Here is a 19,125-nt window from a genome sequence, read left to right on the forward strand (position 1 = left end):
ATATATATATATATATATATGTATATATGTATATATATCTATTAGACGAAAGTATTTAAAAAAATAAAAATGAAACGCACATATCCATCTGGTGCATCAAAGTTAAAAATCAGTAAAGTAAAAAAAGCGGCTCTACAAAAAGGAAGGCAAACATTATTTGATGTTGGAATTACAACTACTCCTTAAACATCAGATGCCCTTTACACTAGCTCAACGAAGCAAAAATATGACGGTAGTATCCAATCTTCTGTTTCTGGTAATAGTGCTGGCAGTATAGAGAAATTAGCCACTTTTGAAGACTGTCAAATTAGTGGTAGTGATAATACTTCTACAAGGACCACTAGCAGTGATGGACCAGCATTGTTGCAGCCATTTGACATTGGTGAATTTGAAACAGAAAATTTCTCCCCTTCTCAGTTTGTCATGGCAGGTCACATTCCTTTCCAACTGGATATGCCAAAAGATAATGGAAATCACATATTTCCAATGTCAGTTTTGAAAAGCAGAATGCCGAATGGGGAATCCTTCTCGCGGGATTGGCTTGTATTTAGCCCAGCAAAGACAGCATTGTTTTGTTTTCCATGCCGATTATTTTTACCTAGAAATCAACTTCCACACATGACTTCATCCCTTGCAATGATTGGAGGATGGGGATATGAAAAGAAGTGGAAGAATCTCATCAGTCGAATTCCTGAACATGAGCATTAAAAAATCCATAAACAATGCTACATTCAGTGGCGTGAATTGGAAGCTCGAATGAAAACTGATCAGTCAATTGAACATTTGATGAATCGCCAAATTCTCAATGAAGCTGACACCTGGAGAAAAATCTTGGAACGAATCTTGGATGTGATTCTGTTTCTTGGTGAACGTGGATTGGCTATTCGTGGAAAATCTGACCTAATTGGAGATTCTCATAATGGAAATTTCTTAGGATTGCTGGAACTGATTTCGCATTATGACCCAATTATTAAGGAACATGTGATAAAAGTTAAACAATCACAGGACAAGGGTCAACGTCTTCAGGCGCATTACTTGTCAAATCGTTCTCAAAATGAATTCATTGGCCTTTGTGCAGCTGAGGTTCGCAGGCAAATTATAGAAGAGTGCAAGTCTGCAAAGTATTTTTCAATTATGGTTGATGCCACTCCTGATGTAAGCCATACTGAACAAAGTTCGTTTGTCATTCGATATGTACATGAAAAAGAACCTGGAAAATTTTTAATTGAAGAGCGGTTTTTGATCTTTGCAGATTGTGCCAAGAAGACTGGATCTGATATTGCGGAATTAATTCTGGAAACTTTGGAAACATTAAAAATTTGTTTTGAAGACTGCCGTGGCCAAGGCTATGACAATGGAGTCAACATGTCAGGAAAATATAAGGGTGTTCAAGCAATCCTACAAAAGAAGAACCCATTGTCTGTATTCTCACCCTGTGGTTGTCATTCATTGAATTTGTGTGGACAGAATGCTGCCTCAAGCTGTACAGATGCTGAGACTTTCTTTGGAACTGTTCAAACCGTATATACGATCTTTTCTGCTAGTCCGCAACGCTGGGAAATATTGCAAAAGAGACTTCACGGTGTGTCTTTGCATGGACAATCAGGAACAAGATGGACTGAGAGACTTGACAGCATTCGCCCTTTCTATAATCACTTGAGCCAAATCATTGAATCTTTGAAAGAAGTTAAGAGCTTGAATCTCACGCCTAAAGCAAAAACTGAGATTAGAGGTGCCCTAAAATATATGAGCTCCTTCAAATGTGTTCTCATGTCTGGAATTTGGCTGAAAGTTCTCACATTGATTGACCGCTGCAACCAGGTCATTCAGGCAAGAAAAGCAACTATTGATATTGAGGTGGAAAATATTGAAGCATTGATTAGTCAACTCAAATCTGTTCGGGAGGAATGGCCTACAATTTTAGAAGAAGCCAAATTAGTTGCAGATGTTGCAAAAATCAGTTCTGAATTTCCAATCCACAGAAAAATGAAACGCAAAAGTTTTTTTGGGGAGCAAATTAAAGGTGATGAACAAATTACGGAATTAACAGAAGCAGAATCAGGAGAGGAGGCAACATTTCGGAGAACGGTTTTTTATCACATTTTTGATTCTGTAATTGGTTTCACAGCAATTCAAGAAATCCTTTCTATATTCTCTTTTTTGTGGAAGTATCAAAAACTGTCTGAAGCAGAAATCAAGAGTGCTTGCTCACATTTTTCGCAAAAATATTCTTGTGATGTGACCGAAAATGAACTGACTGAAGAATAGCTTCACGTAAAACAAATTCATACTGCAAATTTTGGAAAGGAACCTCTTGCCCCATTTGACTTATTAAACAAAATTTCTGAAATGAAGCTTGGAGAACTCTTTAGAAATATAGTAATTACATTGCGTATTTTTGCTTCAATTCCAGTGACAGTGGCTTCAAGTGAGCGTTTTTCAGTAAATTAAAGCTCATCAAGAATCTTTTGCGCTCAACTATGGGACAAGAACGAACAAGTGACCTCGCCATTTTGAGTATCGAGTGTCTATTAGCAAAAAATATTGATTTCCATGATGTGATTGAAAAGTTTGCTAAACAAAATACAAGAAAAATAATATTGTAAGAAACAACAGCTGGACTATTTAATTATACTTATATTAATTGTAATATAATAAAAAAATTTAAGCAGACCTTTTTTTTTTTTGGAGTAAAGGGGGTGGGCCCCTAAACTGAAGGATTCTCGGGGCTCCCAAATCCTGTGCACGGCCCTGATTAGAAGAAACTAAACATATTTTTAATACAATTTGTTTAACTGAAACTTGGATCACGGTCGATAAAATAAGTAGTAATTTTGATATTCCTCATTTTATAATATAATTTCTATGGAGAGAAAAACAAATAAGCGCGGTGGTGAAGTATTAATTGATGTTCACGAAAATTGAGTATTGTTTTAGGAATGATTTTAGCTTTCTGACTGCAATAAAGAAATTGTAACAATTGAAATTACAAACAATCAAACTAAAAACATTTTACTAAGCTGTTATTATCGGCCACCTGACGGCGTGAGCGAAAACCTGAGCATGTTCTTACAAAAAATCATTAAAAAAAAAATTAATGATAAAAAAAGAAAACTATATAGTCGGAGATTTAAATATGAACTGTTTTCTCTATAATGACGACCATAAAATTAAGAATTTTTATAATGCAATTTTTGAAACAGGGTCAGTTACTTTAATAAATCGACCCACTAGAGTAACAATAAACACAGCAACTCTTATAGATAATATTATAACTACGGATATTTTCAATAATAATAAACAAATAGGTATCATAAAAACTGACATATCAGATCATTTTCCTATATTCCTGATCCTAATAAAACAAACCCAGAAAGAAACATAACATAAATTTTGATGATAATTTTGATGATATATATATAAATAATATTTATAAAACTTTTTTCAAAACATTTTTTTCTGTTTATGAAGTTAATTTCCCAATAGTAGGAAAAAAAAACAACTAAGAATATCAATACACCTTTTACTAAAGGTTTACTAAAGGATTACTAAAGGTTTTAAAAAATCATCCAGAATAAAATAAAAGTTATATATAAATTTTTTAAAATAAAAACAGCGTCAAGCAAAAAAATTTATAAGAACTACAAAAACTATTTGAAAAAATTCGCAAAAACCTGAAGAAAAATTATTTCTCCCAATTATTCAATACATTTAAAAACAACACAAAGCGCATCTGGCGAATAATAAAAGAAATTATTGGCAAAAAAAAATCATGCTCTGGTTTCCTGCCACTGGAGTCGATAACAAAAGTTTATATTTACCAAAAACTATAGCTCAAGAATTTAACAAATATTTCACTCATATAGGACCAATACTATCTGAAAAAATCCCTAAGACCAAGTCTTTGTTTACTGATTATCTAGAACCCCTAAATTTTGTTTTTATCTAGAACCCCTGGATCTTGTATTTGTTCAGATGAGTTATTTTCCGAATTAATGTTTGATGAGTTTGAAAGAGCCTTCAAATCTGTTAAAAAAAAATAAAACAATTGGAGCAGATCAAATTAATGGAAACGTGGCGATAGATTGCTTTGAACAACTTAAGGTTATTCTTTTTAAAATCTTTAAAGCTTCTATCCATCAAGGAGTTTTCCCAGAACAATTAAAAGTTGCAAAAATTGTTCTTATTTTTAAAGAAGGGGACAAATCTGAAATCAGTAATTATCGCCCTATATCTGTTCTCTCCACATTTTCGAAAATTCAATAAAAAATTATGTTCAACAGAATATACAAACATTTTCATAATAATAATCTACTTTACATCAATCATTTTGGTTTCAAGAAAGATAACTCAACTAAACATGCAATTATCCAATTTGTATGTGATATCTCAAAATCATTCAAAAAATCACAATATACACTTGGAATTTTTATTGACCTATCAACACCTTTTGATACGGTCAATCACCATACTTTGATTTATAAACTCAAATACTACGGAATAAAAAATAAAATTTCAAAATGGTTTAAAAATAATCTATCTAACCGAAAATAATTTGTACCATTTAACAATAATTATCAACCCACTTTTCTTAATATAACCTGTGGAGTCCCACAAGGTTCAATTCTTGGACCTCTTCTTTAATTTATATAAATAACTTAAATACTAAACTCAAATACTACGGAATAAAAAATAAAATTTTAAAATGGTTTAAAAGTTATCTATCTAACCGAAAATAATTTGTACCATTTAACAATAATTATCAACCCACTTTTCTTAATATAACCTGTGGAGTCCCACAAGGTTCAATTCTTGGACCTCTCCTTTAATTTATATAAATAACTTAAATAAAGCTTCAAAATTAACAAGTATTATGTATGCAGATGATACAAACTTATTCCTTTCAAACTATGATATCGCTGAACTTTTTAAAAAGCAAAATTATTATTATTAATAGCTAAAAATATGAAAAACAAAATAATCATATATAACCAAATAATGAGATTGTGCAGAAACTTTGAAAACAAAAAGAGTAAAAAATAGTCAAAACATCAACTTGATGTTATTGCACCGTATCTGCCTCTTAACACTCTAGATGAACTTATAGATGAACTAGGTGGTCCTGAACATGTAGTTGAGGTTTAAAAATAATATCAAATTTTTGTTTTTTTAATTTTTTAATCTTATTTAAGGCTAATTGTCACTAAAGTACTCTTAAAGGGATCCCAATGTGCCAAAACAAATTATATATATGTCTTAAAAAATTCGTTTAAAAAAGCGTTTACGTGCGCGTATGTATTTTTATTCTTAGTTCCTTTACTTGACGCTGATTGTGAGTCATTAACGGTTGAAATAATCAACTAAAAAACCAAAAGTAATTTTATAACTGCTTTTTGCAAACCAACTCCAATGAATTTTGAGCAAGCACTTGAATTTTTTTAGAATAATTATAGGTGATGTCAGCGAAGAACATTGTAAACGATATCACCATGGATTATGATATTCTTTAACTTTTTTGATGAAGAGAGCTCTACTTGTTTTTTTTATATGTTGTCCTGATTTTAGAGGGAAGATGATTTTATGATATAATTGATTGATTGTTGTCACATTTCTGAAAAATAAAATAAAAAATAGAGTAAAAGCAGGTTTAACTATTTTTTTTTTGATTTGAAACAAAAATTTTAATTCTTTTATTTTTAAGTTGTAGAGAACTTTGAGGTGTATTTGAATATATAAAAGTCAAATAGCTTTTTTAATAAATTCCTAAAGAAACTTTATTAAATTGGAAAAAAAACTATATCATTCTACCCTCATCTTAAAATAGTTTTAGAGGAATATATGCTTTTTTATGAAGACAATGGAACAAAGCTTATCTTATTGAAAACATTACTTGGAATCACCATATTGATTATATAAGTATAAAAAATTCTAAAAACATCGGGATCCTACATAAATCACGAATTTATCTCAATAAGAAAGCCTTAATCCAACTTTATTACTCATTTATACACAGTTATTTAAATTATGCCAATATTGCTTGGGGAAGTACAGAAAAAAGTTGCAACGTCTTTTTTCCGCACTTCCCCAAGTTTTGATTTCCGTCAGAAACGCGCAATCCGTATAATTAATTTTGCAAATCGCTTCTCTTTGAAGCATTATTTTATTAAAATGAGAGTTCTGAATATATACGAGTTAAATATATTTAGTATTTTATGTTTTGTATATATGTGGATAAATACCTTATCCCTAGCTGTCTTCAAAGGTCTTTTCTCTTTTAAACCAATAAGTAAATATATTTTGAGAAATAATAACTTTTTAAATGAACCTTTTTGTCAAACAAACTTTAAACAATTTTCTATTACCTATTGAGCGCCACACCTTTGGAATAAAATTGTTTTGCCGAATTTTAATTTTGAAGTACCTATTACTTTTTTCCTTTTTAAAAAAAACTGAAAAATCTCTTTCATTAGACAATATATTGAGTTATTATTAGTAGTAAAAGTTAAAAATATATTTTGGTCTACTTTTTAATTGTTTATATACATGTTTACGTTTATAGAAGTTTATTCCTACTTATTTTATTTATTGTTCTTATACTTTTTACTTTTTAATATATATGTTGGTTTACTCTAGTATAAAATTCTGATGAAAAGAATCTCTTGATCTTTTTCAGACACAGATTATTTGTCTTGCATTTTTGTAAAAGTTTATTTATTTTTTTATCTTATCTATGTTAAATGTTTATTTAAGGTTCTGACGACAAGATCTTTACGATCTTTTTTCAGATACCTTATTTATATTTGTTATATTTTCTATCATTGTAAGTTTATATTATTATTTTTATTATTGGTTATTTAAAGCTGTACAACGATTAACAAATGTAAACAAAACAAACAAACAAAAAAAACATTGTTCTACTTGCAAACATTTGTTAAAGAGATTGAACAATTTTGAAATAGCTCGAAGATTGAATTGTTCTTTGTAAGGATGTCAATGCAATTCACTTATTTAATGATACTAGTTCATTAGGCATCAAAAAACGCAAAACTCAAAAACAAAAGTCGACTCCAAAAGAAGACACGGCCATTTTCCGTATCGCTAAGTTGAAACCTTTTGCTGGCGACCAAAAAGTTAAAGAAAAAATTGCATAAAAATTAAGTTGTCTGACAGCACTGTCAAAAGTTCTTACGCAAATATAACCTATTTTGAATGGTTACCTGACATACACTATTGGTTTCACAACATAATCTCGTCAGTCGTTTAAAGTTAGAAAAAACGTACGTACACAAAGACTTATGTTTTTGGAAAAATGTTCTTTGGACTGATGAGTTAAAATGTGTTTCATTAGGGCAGTTTTTCATGGTGTGGCGTGGACCCGTTGCAATGAATTCTAGGTAAATGAACCAATGTATGCACAAAGAAATACTAGAAAACGTCATGTTGCCATATGCCGTAGAACACCTTTCTTTGAAAATTCTTACAAGACAACGACCCCAATCTCACTGCTAAAAGTATGGTTTAACGCTAACAAGATTAATGTTTTGGAGTAACCCGCACGGTCACCAGACCTAAATCTGATAAAAAAATTTGTTGGAGTAAGTCGACAGAAGCATAAATTGATCGACCGCAACAAATTTAGACTGATTTTGGATCAAAATAAAAGCAGCTTGGGACGCCATTACGAGCCGAAAACTGAACTCGTCAATGGGTCGCAGTTTCCAAGCATTAAAGGATACATCACTAAATACTAATTTACCTTAATTAAAGTTTTCTTAACTAAATGTACAAAGAACTTCAACGATTTTTAGCAAAAAGACGAAACGATACTTTAGTACAGGGAGTGTTATTTCAATTACCCCCTTCTCTGTAAATCATTTATATGATCGTGCCTTTTCTTTCTTACTCAGTAATGTTATGTAAGCAAGTTTGTGCGGTGCATCTTTTGTATCCACGCTCATATAATTATTGTTACAAACAACAACTTTTTAGATTATAATATAGCATAGTTAAATTGCGGTACATTTGATAAAACCATAAAGTGTATAATACTTGATATTTGCGGTAACAAATAGAATTAGCCTCATCAATAATTACTTTTAGTTTACTTGTATATTTTGATCTGGTAATACGCATTTGTGACTTTTATATTATTATTTGTAAATGGGGCATTCCACGTCAAGTGGAACCACCCATCTGACATCACCAACTCGGATTTTGATGAAAATTGGCTCACATGTTGGGCATATGGACGGAAGAAAAACATGTAAATTTTTTTGACTTAGGTCAATTATTTTCTGAGATATGACCTTTCAAAGTTTTGACCTTTTCACTTGACCTTGGTATTTTAAAACGTCATAACTTTTTTGCTATTATACTTAGGAAGTTGATTTTGGTGGCAAACAGAAGCTCTTGCACAGAGGAACAACTTCGTGTCTATACAAAAAAGTAATAAGTTCAATAAAAAAAAGTTATTGGTCATTTGGTCATTTGACCTTTGACCCTGGTCGATGGCAAAGATTTTAAAGAAAGTCTTAACTTTCAAGAAATAAGCATCGCGGAAAAATTAAATCAGATCACGAAGCGTTATGAAAAAGAAATTAACAATTTAAATAAAAAGGCATTAGATCTGGAGAACCGGTCTCGAAGGAATAATTTAAGAATAGACGGGATATATGAAAAAACAAATGAAAATTGGGCTGAGTGCGAAAATGTAGTAAAGGAAATGTTCAAAAACCAACTAAAAATTAAAAATGATATAGTTATAGAAAGAGCTCATAGAATAGGCCAACCTAAAGAAGATAAAAAACCAAGAACTATTGTCCTAAAGTTGTTAAATTTTCAAGACAAAACAAAAATACTTAATGCTACAAAAAACTTGCGAGGAACAGGGATTTATGTTAATGAGGATTTTGCTAAAGAAACGATCGAAAACCGAAAAAAGTTGTGGGATCAAGTCAAAAAGCTGCGACTCGAAGGTAAGTATGCAGTTATTAAATATGATAAAATTTTTTCTAGAGAATTTCGGAAGTAAATGTGTTCGTTCTTAAAAAGAATTCCTTTTTAATTTATTTGTTATAACTAATCATGGTTTTAAAAAGTGACTTTGAAACTCTTGCCTTTAATTTTTTTGAAACGAAATTTTTTTCATTACACGAAAACTCCGACCCAGATATTAATTATTTTCATGATACAAAAATCGAATGTTCTTACTATTATCCAAGTGAATTAAAAGGAATTCTATTTAAGAATGTTAACAAAGAAAGCAACGTTCACATTAGAATTCTACACGTAAATATCAGAAGCATTAATTGTAATTTTGAAAAGTTCCAAAATTTACTTGAGGAAACTAAATACTTTTTTAATATTATTTGCTTAACTGAAACTTGGACTACCTCAAACGACACTAATAAAAATTCTAATTTTTATCTTTCTCATTTTGAAATGATTTCTCTTGAAAGGCAAATAAATAAGCGTGGTGGTGGAGTTCTAATTTACGTTCATGAAAATATTAGGCATTGCTGTAGAAATGATCTTTGCGTTTCTGACGGCGATAGAGAAATATTAACAATTGAGATTTTAATGAACGAACAAAAAACATTTTAATTAGCTGTTGTTATCGACCGCCAGATGGCGTGAGCGAGAACTTGAGCATGTTTTTACAGCAAAAAGTTATTGCGAAAGGTAACAACGAAAAGAAAAAAAACTTTCTAATTGGTGATTTTAATATGAATTGTTTTGACTACAATGACGATAATAAAGTTAGAAATTTTTATGATGCAATTTTTGAATCTGGAGCAATTCCTTTAATAAATCGTCCAACTAGAGTAACTAAAAATTCAGCAACCTTGCTGGATAATATTTTTTCCACAGACTTGTTCAACAGTGATATAAAATTGGGCATCTTAAAAACAGATATTTCAGACCACTTTCCTATTTTTCTAACCATAAACACTAACCAACCACAACAAAAATTAAATAAAGTTATAAAAAAACGTTTTTTTAAACCATCAAATATTGAGTCTTTCAAAAATCAGCTCTCATTATTACATTGGAAACACTTAAATTTTAATGAAAACGCAAACAACCTTTATGAAAAGTTCTTTGAAACATTCACCTCTATTTACGAATCTAATTTCCCAATTGTTACAGTTACATTAAAAACAAAACACTTTAATAATCCCTGGATTACCAAAGGATTCAAAAAATCATCGAAAACAAAACAAAAGCTATACATTAAATATCTGAAAACAAAAACACCAGCTAGTGAAAAAATTTACAAAGATTACAAAAATCTTTTCGAAAAAATTCGAAAAAATTTAAAAAAAACTTACTATTCAAAATTAATTAATAAAGTAAAAAATGACTCAAAAAGCACTTGGAAAGTATTAAAAGAAATTACTGGAAAACAAAAAACATGCTCAAGCTTTTTGCCACAAATGCTGAAAGTCGATAACAATAGCTTGTATGAACCACAAATAATAGCTCATGAATTCAATAAATATTTCACTGAAATTGGATCAACTCTGTCAAGAAAAATACCAAATACCCAAACCTCATTTTATGACTTTTTGGTACCTATTGACAAAGATATTTGCTCTGAAGAATTATCTGCCGAACTATCATTTGATGAGTTTGAAAAAGCTTTCAAATCCTTAAAAAAAAATAAAGCACCTGGTGCAGATGAAATAAACGGGAATATTGTTATAGATTGCTACGAACAATTAAAAAATGTTCTTTTCAAAATTTTCAGAGCATCAATTCATCAAGGTATTTTTCCTGAACGTTTAAAACTTGCCAGGGTTACCCCTATCCATAAAAAAGGCGACAGATCCAATATCAGTAACTATCGTCCTATCTCTGTTCTTTCTATATTTTCTAAAATTTTAGAAAGAGTTATCTTCAACAGAGTATACAATTATTTTAATTACAACAACTTATTTCATGACAATCAGTATGGTTTCAGAAAAGGAAGTTCAACAGAACATGCCATTATTCAATTTATACATAACATCTCTGAATCTTTTAAAAAATCTCAATATACACTAGGTGTTTTTATTGACCTATCAAAAGCTTTTGATACGGTCGATCACCGAATTTTAATCAAAAAAATTAAACATTATGGTTTAAACAATAATATTTTAAAATGGTTTAAAAGCTATTTAACAAATCGAAAACAACTTGTGTATAGTAATGATGGTCAGCAAAGTGAACCCCTGAGCATAACCTGTGGTGTTCCACAAGGTTCTATTCTCGGACCACTACTATTTTTAATCTATGTAAACGACTTAAACAATGCTTCCAAATTGAAAAGTATAATGTTCGCTGATGATACTAATCTTTTCTTATCCCATACTGATGTTTATGAACTCTTTTCAACTACAAACAAAGAACTCAATCTCATTTCTAATTGGTTCAAAGCTAATAAATTAACTTTAAATATAAACAAAACAAAATGGATTATCTTTCACTCCTGCGCAAAAAAACGTTTTTTACCAAGTAATATGCCTCAAATTTATATTGATGAAACGATAATAAAAAGAGATAATGTTATAAAATTCTTAGGTGTTTATCTTGATGAGAATATTACTTGGAGAAAACATATTGATCATATAAGCACTAAAATTTCTAAAAACATTGGCATTTTATACAAAGCCCGAAATTATCTAAACAAAAAAAACCTAACCCAACTCTATTATTCATTTATACACAATTATATAAATTATGCAATCATCGCCTGGGGAAGTACGGATAAAAGTAAATTACAACATCTTTATCGCCGTCAGAAACATGCAATCCGCGTAGTTAATTATGCGGATCGCTTTTCACATTCAAAATATTTTTTTGATTATATGAAGGTTTTAAATGTTTATAAACTGAACGTATTTAATGTCTTATGTGTTACTTTTATATTGAAAAACAATTTATCTTTATTTGTTTTTAATGATCTTTTTTCTTTAAAACCAATAAATAAGTACACATTAAGAAATTTTAGTTTTTTAAGTGAACCTTTTTGTAGAACTAAGTTCAATCAATTTTGTATTTCATATCGTGCACCCCATCTTTAGAATAAAATAATATTACCTAACTTTGATCCTTCTATTACTCTTCCTGTTTTTAAAATTAAGTTAAAAAAATTAATTCTCTCTATGGACAACATTCTAAAATTCTACTAAAAATAAATGTAAAATGTATTTGTTAAATCTTCAGCTTATTATATATTAAAATGTGTTGTATATTTGCATAATGTAAATACGTTAAATCTTATGTGTGTGTGTATATGTATGTATGTATGTGTGTGTATGTATGTATGTATGTATGTATGTATATATGTATATATATATGTATGTATATATATATATATATATATATATGTATATATATATATATATATATATATATATATATATATATATATATATATATATATATATATGTATATATATATATATATATATATGTATATGTGTGTGTGTGTGTATATGTATATATGTATATGTGTGTGTATGTGTGTTTTGCATATATATATATATCTATATGTGTATATATATTTTATTTTATATATATATACGTTATAAATATTACTTTTTAAGGTTCCGATGATGAAAAAAAGATCAAAAGTCATACATTTTTTTTTACAGATTGCTTTTTTTATTGTGGATGTCCCATGAAAAAATCTTTTTGGGATTCCCATAAACAGCTTTGGGAATAATATTTAAGTATAAGTAGGTTCTAAAAATTTAATATTTAAATACCTTAAAATTATACAGTGTTTTAGGGTAATTTATTGAATGAAGGCCCTAGGTTATATAATAGCTACCCTATACCAATGTACAATGATTTGGTGATACTTGGCCCATATATATATATATATATATATATATATATATATATATATATATATATATATATATATATATATATATATATATATATATATATATATACAGTATCGGACAAAACGAGTGCAACCAAATAATGCTAATTTAGTTTCTTTATATAAAAGTGCTGCATTTTTTCAATTTAGAGAAATAACTATGTAACTGTTTAGAGATAAAATTCTTCAAGTTTTATTCATCACAAAGTTCATTATTTGTACACAAAAATTAATAAATTAATCAAAAATATTAAAAAAGTTGATTTCCTTCTGGAAAAAACAAGTGCAACTCGACAAAATGTTGACCAAGCTGTATTTCGCTATCAATATTTCGTGGCGAATCCTTTGTTGTTGATCACAGTCTTGCATCTTCGAGGCATAGATTCGATCAGGTGATCAATGAAACTTTGTGGAATCGCTGCCCAGGCCTTTTGGATTTGTTCAAACGGTTGATCCTTATTACGAACACCTTCACGATTAATTCTGCGGTTGACGATCTCCCTCAGGTTCTCGATGGGGTTGAGATCCAGAGATTGAGGCGGCCAATCCATCACCGATAGGTGGTTGTCTTGAAACCACTGCTTGACTACTTTTGCAGTGTGTTTCGGATCGTTGTCTTGCTGAAAAACCCATTTTATTGGCATATTCCATTCAGCATAAGGTAACATAACATCTTTCAGGATATTTTTAACATGAAACGGTCCATTATTCCATCGTTTCGATGTATTCGACCTAGAACGTTAGCAGAAAAACACCCACAGACCATTACATTGCCTCCACCATGCTTTACGATCTTATGGCAGTAACATAAATCGAGGCGTTTTCCGGCCGGTCGACGTACACGGCAAATGCCATCGCTCCCAATGATGTTGAACTTCGATTCATCACTGAACAGGACAGTTCGCCATTTCTGCACATTCCAGTCAATATGAGATGTAGCAAAGAGGAGTCTTTTCTTCTGGTTTTTTAGTGAAATCAGCGGTTTCTTTGCAGGGCGTCGAGAAAACAATCCGGCTTCAACAGCACGTCGTCTGATTGTTCGGTCCGATACAGGCAGCTCTAATTGCTTTTGTATCTCGACTGATGATATCCAGGGATCCTTCTTGACGAATCTGACGATCATAGAATCCTCTCTAGAAGTGGTGGAACGCGGTCTTTCACCTTTGTTATCTGCTGCCAACTTCCCTGTAGAACGATATTTGGAACATAGTCTTGATACGGTCCATTTTTTCACCCGTTATTTATTACAAATACTTTTTTGTGACATTCCACTTACGTAATCGCCAATAATTTTCTTTCTTAGTTTCAATCCAAGACTGTCGGGAGCCATTTTTGCACTTGAAGTCATAAAAATAATAAAAATAAATAATCACGCTTCTCAAGACTTACCGTGTTACATTTACCTTGTGATGATACAATAGTGCTCTGTGGAACACAACGTCTTGGTTGGATGTGGACTGTATTGATGTAATGAAAAACTTGTTGTATTTCACTTCTTGTATTGATGTTCTTCGATAAAACACTTTGATAAAACTCACTTCGATAAACTGTCTTGATAATACTGACTGATTGACTATCCATATACTGACTGAATTACATGTCGATTTACATGTCTTTTATATAGTAAAATGAACCTGTGTGAACCTGTTCAGGAAGATTCTAGATGCTTCTTTTCGATGCTTCTGGAAGCTTCTGGATGCGTCTGGATGCTTCTGAATGTTTCTGGATATTTCTGGATGCTTCCAGATGCTTCTTCTGGAAACTTCTGGAAGCTTCTGCATACTTCTGGAAACTTCTGGATACTTCCTTTAATTATTAAAAAACTTCCGTGACGTTGACACGGACCAGACTTAAGAAAATGAAACAAAGCAAAAAAGTTGCACTTGTTTTGTCCGCTGTAAAATGGCACTTGTCAACGAAATTCTGCCTGTGTGCTGTCACCTGTCAGCTGATTGCTCATGTCATGGCATGCTATGACTCCAGACACCTGAACTGTTTGCTGTGGTAGTATTGTTCGTTTCGTTTTTAAGACATGTAAAATTAGGAACACTTTTTAGCATTGTTCGATTTTGGTTGCAAATGCTTTGTCCAATACTGTATATATATATATATATATATATATATATATATATATATATATATATATATATATATATATATATATATATATATATATATATATATATATATATATATATACATATATCATATATATATACATATACATACATACATATACATACATACATATACATATACATATATATACATATATATACATATATATATACATATATATATACATATATATATATATATATATATATATATATATATATATATATATATATATAATATATATATATATATATATATATATATATATAGTTGAAAAGTAACAAAAATGCTTTATTTAGCAGTTTTAGCTACATGGCAATACAGTACTGAATGCAGTATAATATTTACACCATTACCATTGCAATACATATTTGCTAATTATAAATTAAAAAAGCTATAATAGTTAACGATGATGCAAGTTAAGTGCTTTGGTTGCTCCTTTAGTCTCTTTAGAAGTAATGAAGTATGACCAACAAGTTGTAGTTTCGGGTTCGACTGCTAGCAAAAGATCATTCAAATCAACTGTAAAAATATCTGGAGGATCTCTGAAGGAGAAAAGTTGACATGGACCATGATGGTGAAGAAGGTTCATGGTTACTCCTTTTTTTTCTGGATTGCTTTCCAACACACAACCTATCCACTAATGTTCATCATACTCTACATCCATGTAACCAGTAATTGAACTGAAGTTGAGCTGGCTAACATTCTGTGATGTAATTTTTTCAATTCTAGACACAGAACTGGAACTATAATCTTGTACTTGAAGTTCATTCGTGGATAATGGTTTAAAACAATGAAGTTTCTGGGCACCAGGAATCGTTTTAGCATTCGAAAATCTTTTCTTTAATATTGTGGAGTCGATTTGCTAATCATTTGCAGTGAGGTATTCAAAGTAAATTCCATGGATATTTTCTTTAGCAAAAGTATATAAATGATAAGTGGTCATTATTTGGTCATGGTATGGACGTTGTAAGCTTGCTTTTGCTGCTTCACGTTATATGATTTCACAAAAGGATGTAAAGTAGCTTGATTATTTGTCCAATGATATCCCTGTGCTGCACCTTGTATAAGAAATGCATAATTTTCTGAAAAATCACCGATAACCAGAAATTCTCCATCTGATAAATTGTTTTTCTTCCAGTCTAAATATTTTGCCTGCTCTTGAGCAATAAAATCATGCCTAGTAAGTGTTTTCAAACTCCCTAAAAATCTTTCAATAAATTCATCATTGGACCATATAAAGGTTTGAAGCTGGGACCTATTTGTTGTAGTCCACTGTTTATACTCAATTTCTTCAACTCCTTTAATTTCAAAGCATTGCAACAGCCGTTCCTTTAGCCTAGCAACTCCAGGGCAATTTTTACACTCGCCTAGAGGACATGCTGGCAAGGAAGGATTGCATTGGATTTTTGCCAAAGCATGTTTATAATTCTTAATAGGGGTTTCTAGTTTATCTTCTAGTTGTAAATCATCCATATGTGATCCGACTATCATGAGTTTAACATTTTGATGAATGGTACATACACACACAGTGAGTACCACTTGCTCCTGCAAAGACACATTCTTTTGGACGTAGCTCTACAAACTTCGGAAATCCAATTCTGATATTTGGATACTTTTCTGAAAATAATTGATAAACTTCCTTCAAATTACTTAAAACTAATCTTTTCTGAATATGTTTTCTTTCCCCATTTCCCCATTTTCCATAACAGATAGAAAATCTTTTTTTTCCAGGCATTACACGGCTAACAGTGTCAGAGTAATAAAACTCTTTTACCATATCTTTCACATGTGCAGGTAGTGATTTCCCTTTTTTTGAATTAGGGGTTGATAAAACACCTTTGGTTATTAAAACTTCTTTTGCTTGAGATACAAGTCGATGCGAATAATTAAGTTCTCTCATCACTTTTCGATTACTCCATTGAACAATTGTTGTCAAAATCATGATCTTTTCACTCTTACTTTGTGTTGATTTATACTTATCCTGAAGCACTTTAACAATGTCATCAGCACATGTGTTGGAAACTTTTTTTTTAGTTGCTTTGTATTCATCATCCTCTAAAGTATCAATAGCAATAGTATGAATTAGAAGATAAAAGGTCTAACTTCCTTTTTACAAGTTTTTTAAGCTTTTTCTTTTTCTCTGGAATATAACTTTTAACAGTTTGTAACTTGCGTTTATCAAAGGGTGACTCACCCAATAACGACAAGGATTTATTAAAAATAGAAATTTCTACTTCCTGGCACTGATAATTTTCATCTCCCTTGTCACTACAAATATCTTGAGATCTGGAACTGCCTTGAGAATGTGACTCTGTTTAACAATTTGCAGAATTTTTATCATCACATAATCCTAATTCGGAAAGTAAACCAGTGATCCTCTTTCGGCAAGTATCACATAATTTTGCTCCAGCCATAAGTTTTGAGGGATACATAGCTACTTGCCGACTAGTAGCTACCCTCAAGGTTTTATATTGTTTTTTCTTATGGTGTTGGAAAGGATCATAACAATAGTGTTGTCTCTTCTTTAACTCTTTTACTTGTGCTTGAAATGCCATTTTTAATCTAAATTTAATTTGAAAGTTAAGCTAAAAATTAATTCCTAAGTTGTCTTTTGATGACTAATTCAATGGAAATGAATTAATTATTTTAATATAAAAATATTTAGCTTTAAGCGTCATATAATTTAATACTGACTTAGTATGTATTTATAGTACTAGTAATTAAATTACAACCTAGAAAAAAAAGAAAAAAAAAGGAAATAGTTAATAATATATATTTAAAATAGGCTATATACAGAAAATGACCTCAAAATATCGCATTTGTAAGGCCGATAGATATTAAATTTTTAGAACCTACTTATAGTTTAATATTATTCCCAAAGCTGTTTATGGGAATCCCAAAAAGATTTTTTCATGGGACATCCACAATAAAAAAAGCAATCTGTAAAAAAAAAAAATTATGACTTTAGATCTTTGCCATCGACCAGGGTCAAAGGTCAAATGACAAATAACTTTTTTTTCATTGAACTTATCACTTTTTTGTATAGGCACAAAGTTGTGCCTCTATGCAAGAGCTTCTGTTTGCCACCAAAATCAACTTCCTAAGTATAATAGCAAAAAAGTTATGACGTTTTAAATAACCAAGGTCAAGTGAAAAGGTCAAAACTTTGAAAGGTCATATCTCAGAAAATAATTGACCTAAGTCAAAAAAATTTACATGTTTTTCTTCTGTCCATATGCCCAACATGTGAGCCAATTTTCATCAAAATTCGAGTCGGTGATGTTGAATTTGACCAAAATATGGTTCCACTTGACGTGGAATGCCCCAAATTAAACAAAGACTGTCAAATCAGTGCTCTTTAAGTTTTTAACATTTGGTTTTTAATACCATAATTTGAAATAGAACCTGGTAAGCGTTTAAAGAATTAGCAGTAATTAAAGCATACAAAGATACAGGCTTATCTAATTGGGAAATTGCAAAGAAAATTAAAAGATCTCCAAAAGTGGTTAATAGTTATTTCAAGATTGGCGTTAATTATGGAACTTATAAGGGAAGTGGTGGCAAACGTAAAATTGATAATCGTACTAAATTAGTTAGTGTATGTCGCGCTGCTGCTCAGCACACGATTGGATCTCAAAATTGTGCTGATTTACAATTACCTGTATCAACGTGTGAGACAAATCTTACATGAAGATGACTGCATTGACTTATTAGAAATAAGTTTGCTTGAAGATGGTGAGAAATTAATGGGTGAAAATTTCACTTTTCAACAAGATTATGCTGTTATCCATAATTCAAAACTTACAAAAGCTTGGTTTAGAGAAAAAAATATTCACGTAATGGAATGGCCCGCAGGTAATCCAGATTTTAACCTAATTGAAAATCTACGGGGAATACTTTCTAGAAAGGTTTATGAAAATGGTAAGCAATTTGAATCCACCTTGGAGCTGAAAACTCGTGTCAGACAAGCTTGGAGTGGAATACTTATAGAAACTATCCAAAATCTTGTGACTAATATTTGTCAAGTCGCGTATTTGAAGTCATTAAAAAATCAGGAAGCAGTACTAAATATTAAATGAGCGAAAAAACAAAATTTTCTGTATTTTCTTGTGTGTAACGAAAATGAGACT

The 19,125-nt window shown here is 30.6% G+C and overlaps 1 protein-coding gene across 1 annotated transcript; it reads left to right on the top strand.

Moving 5' to 3' along the window:
- The first annotated feature begins 756 nt into the window (after positions 1–756).
- On the top strand, positions 757–2,268 carry LOC136074467 (zinc finger MYM-type protein 1-like). Its single transcript, XM_065786789.1, has one exon. It carries the CDS (start codon positions 757–759, stop codon positions 2,266–2,268), a length of 1,512 nt encoding a protein of 503 aa, XP_065642861.1.
- Positions 2,269–19,125: the final 16,857 nt, after the last annotated feature.

Source organism: Hydra vulgaris, chromosome 01 (assembly GCF_038396675.1).
Source record: "Hydra vulgaris chromosome 01, alternate assembly HydraT2T_AEP".
NCBI lineage: Eukaryota > Metazoa > Cnidaria > Hydrozoa > Anthoathecata > Hydridae > Hydra > Hydra vulgaris.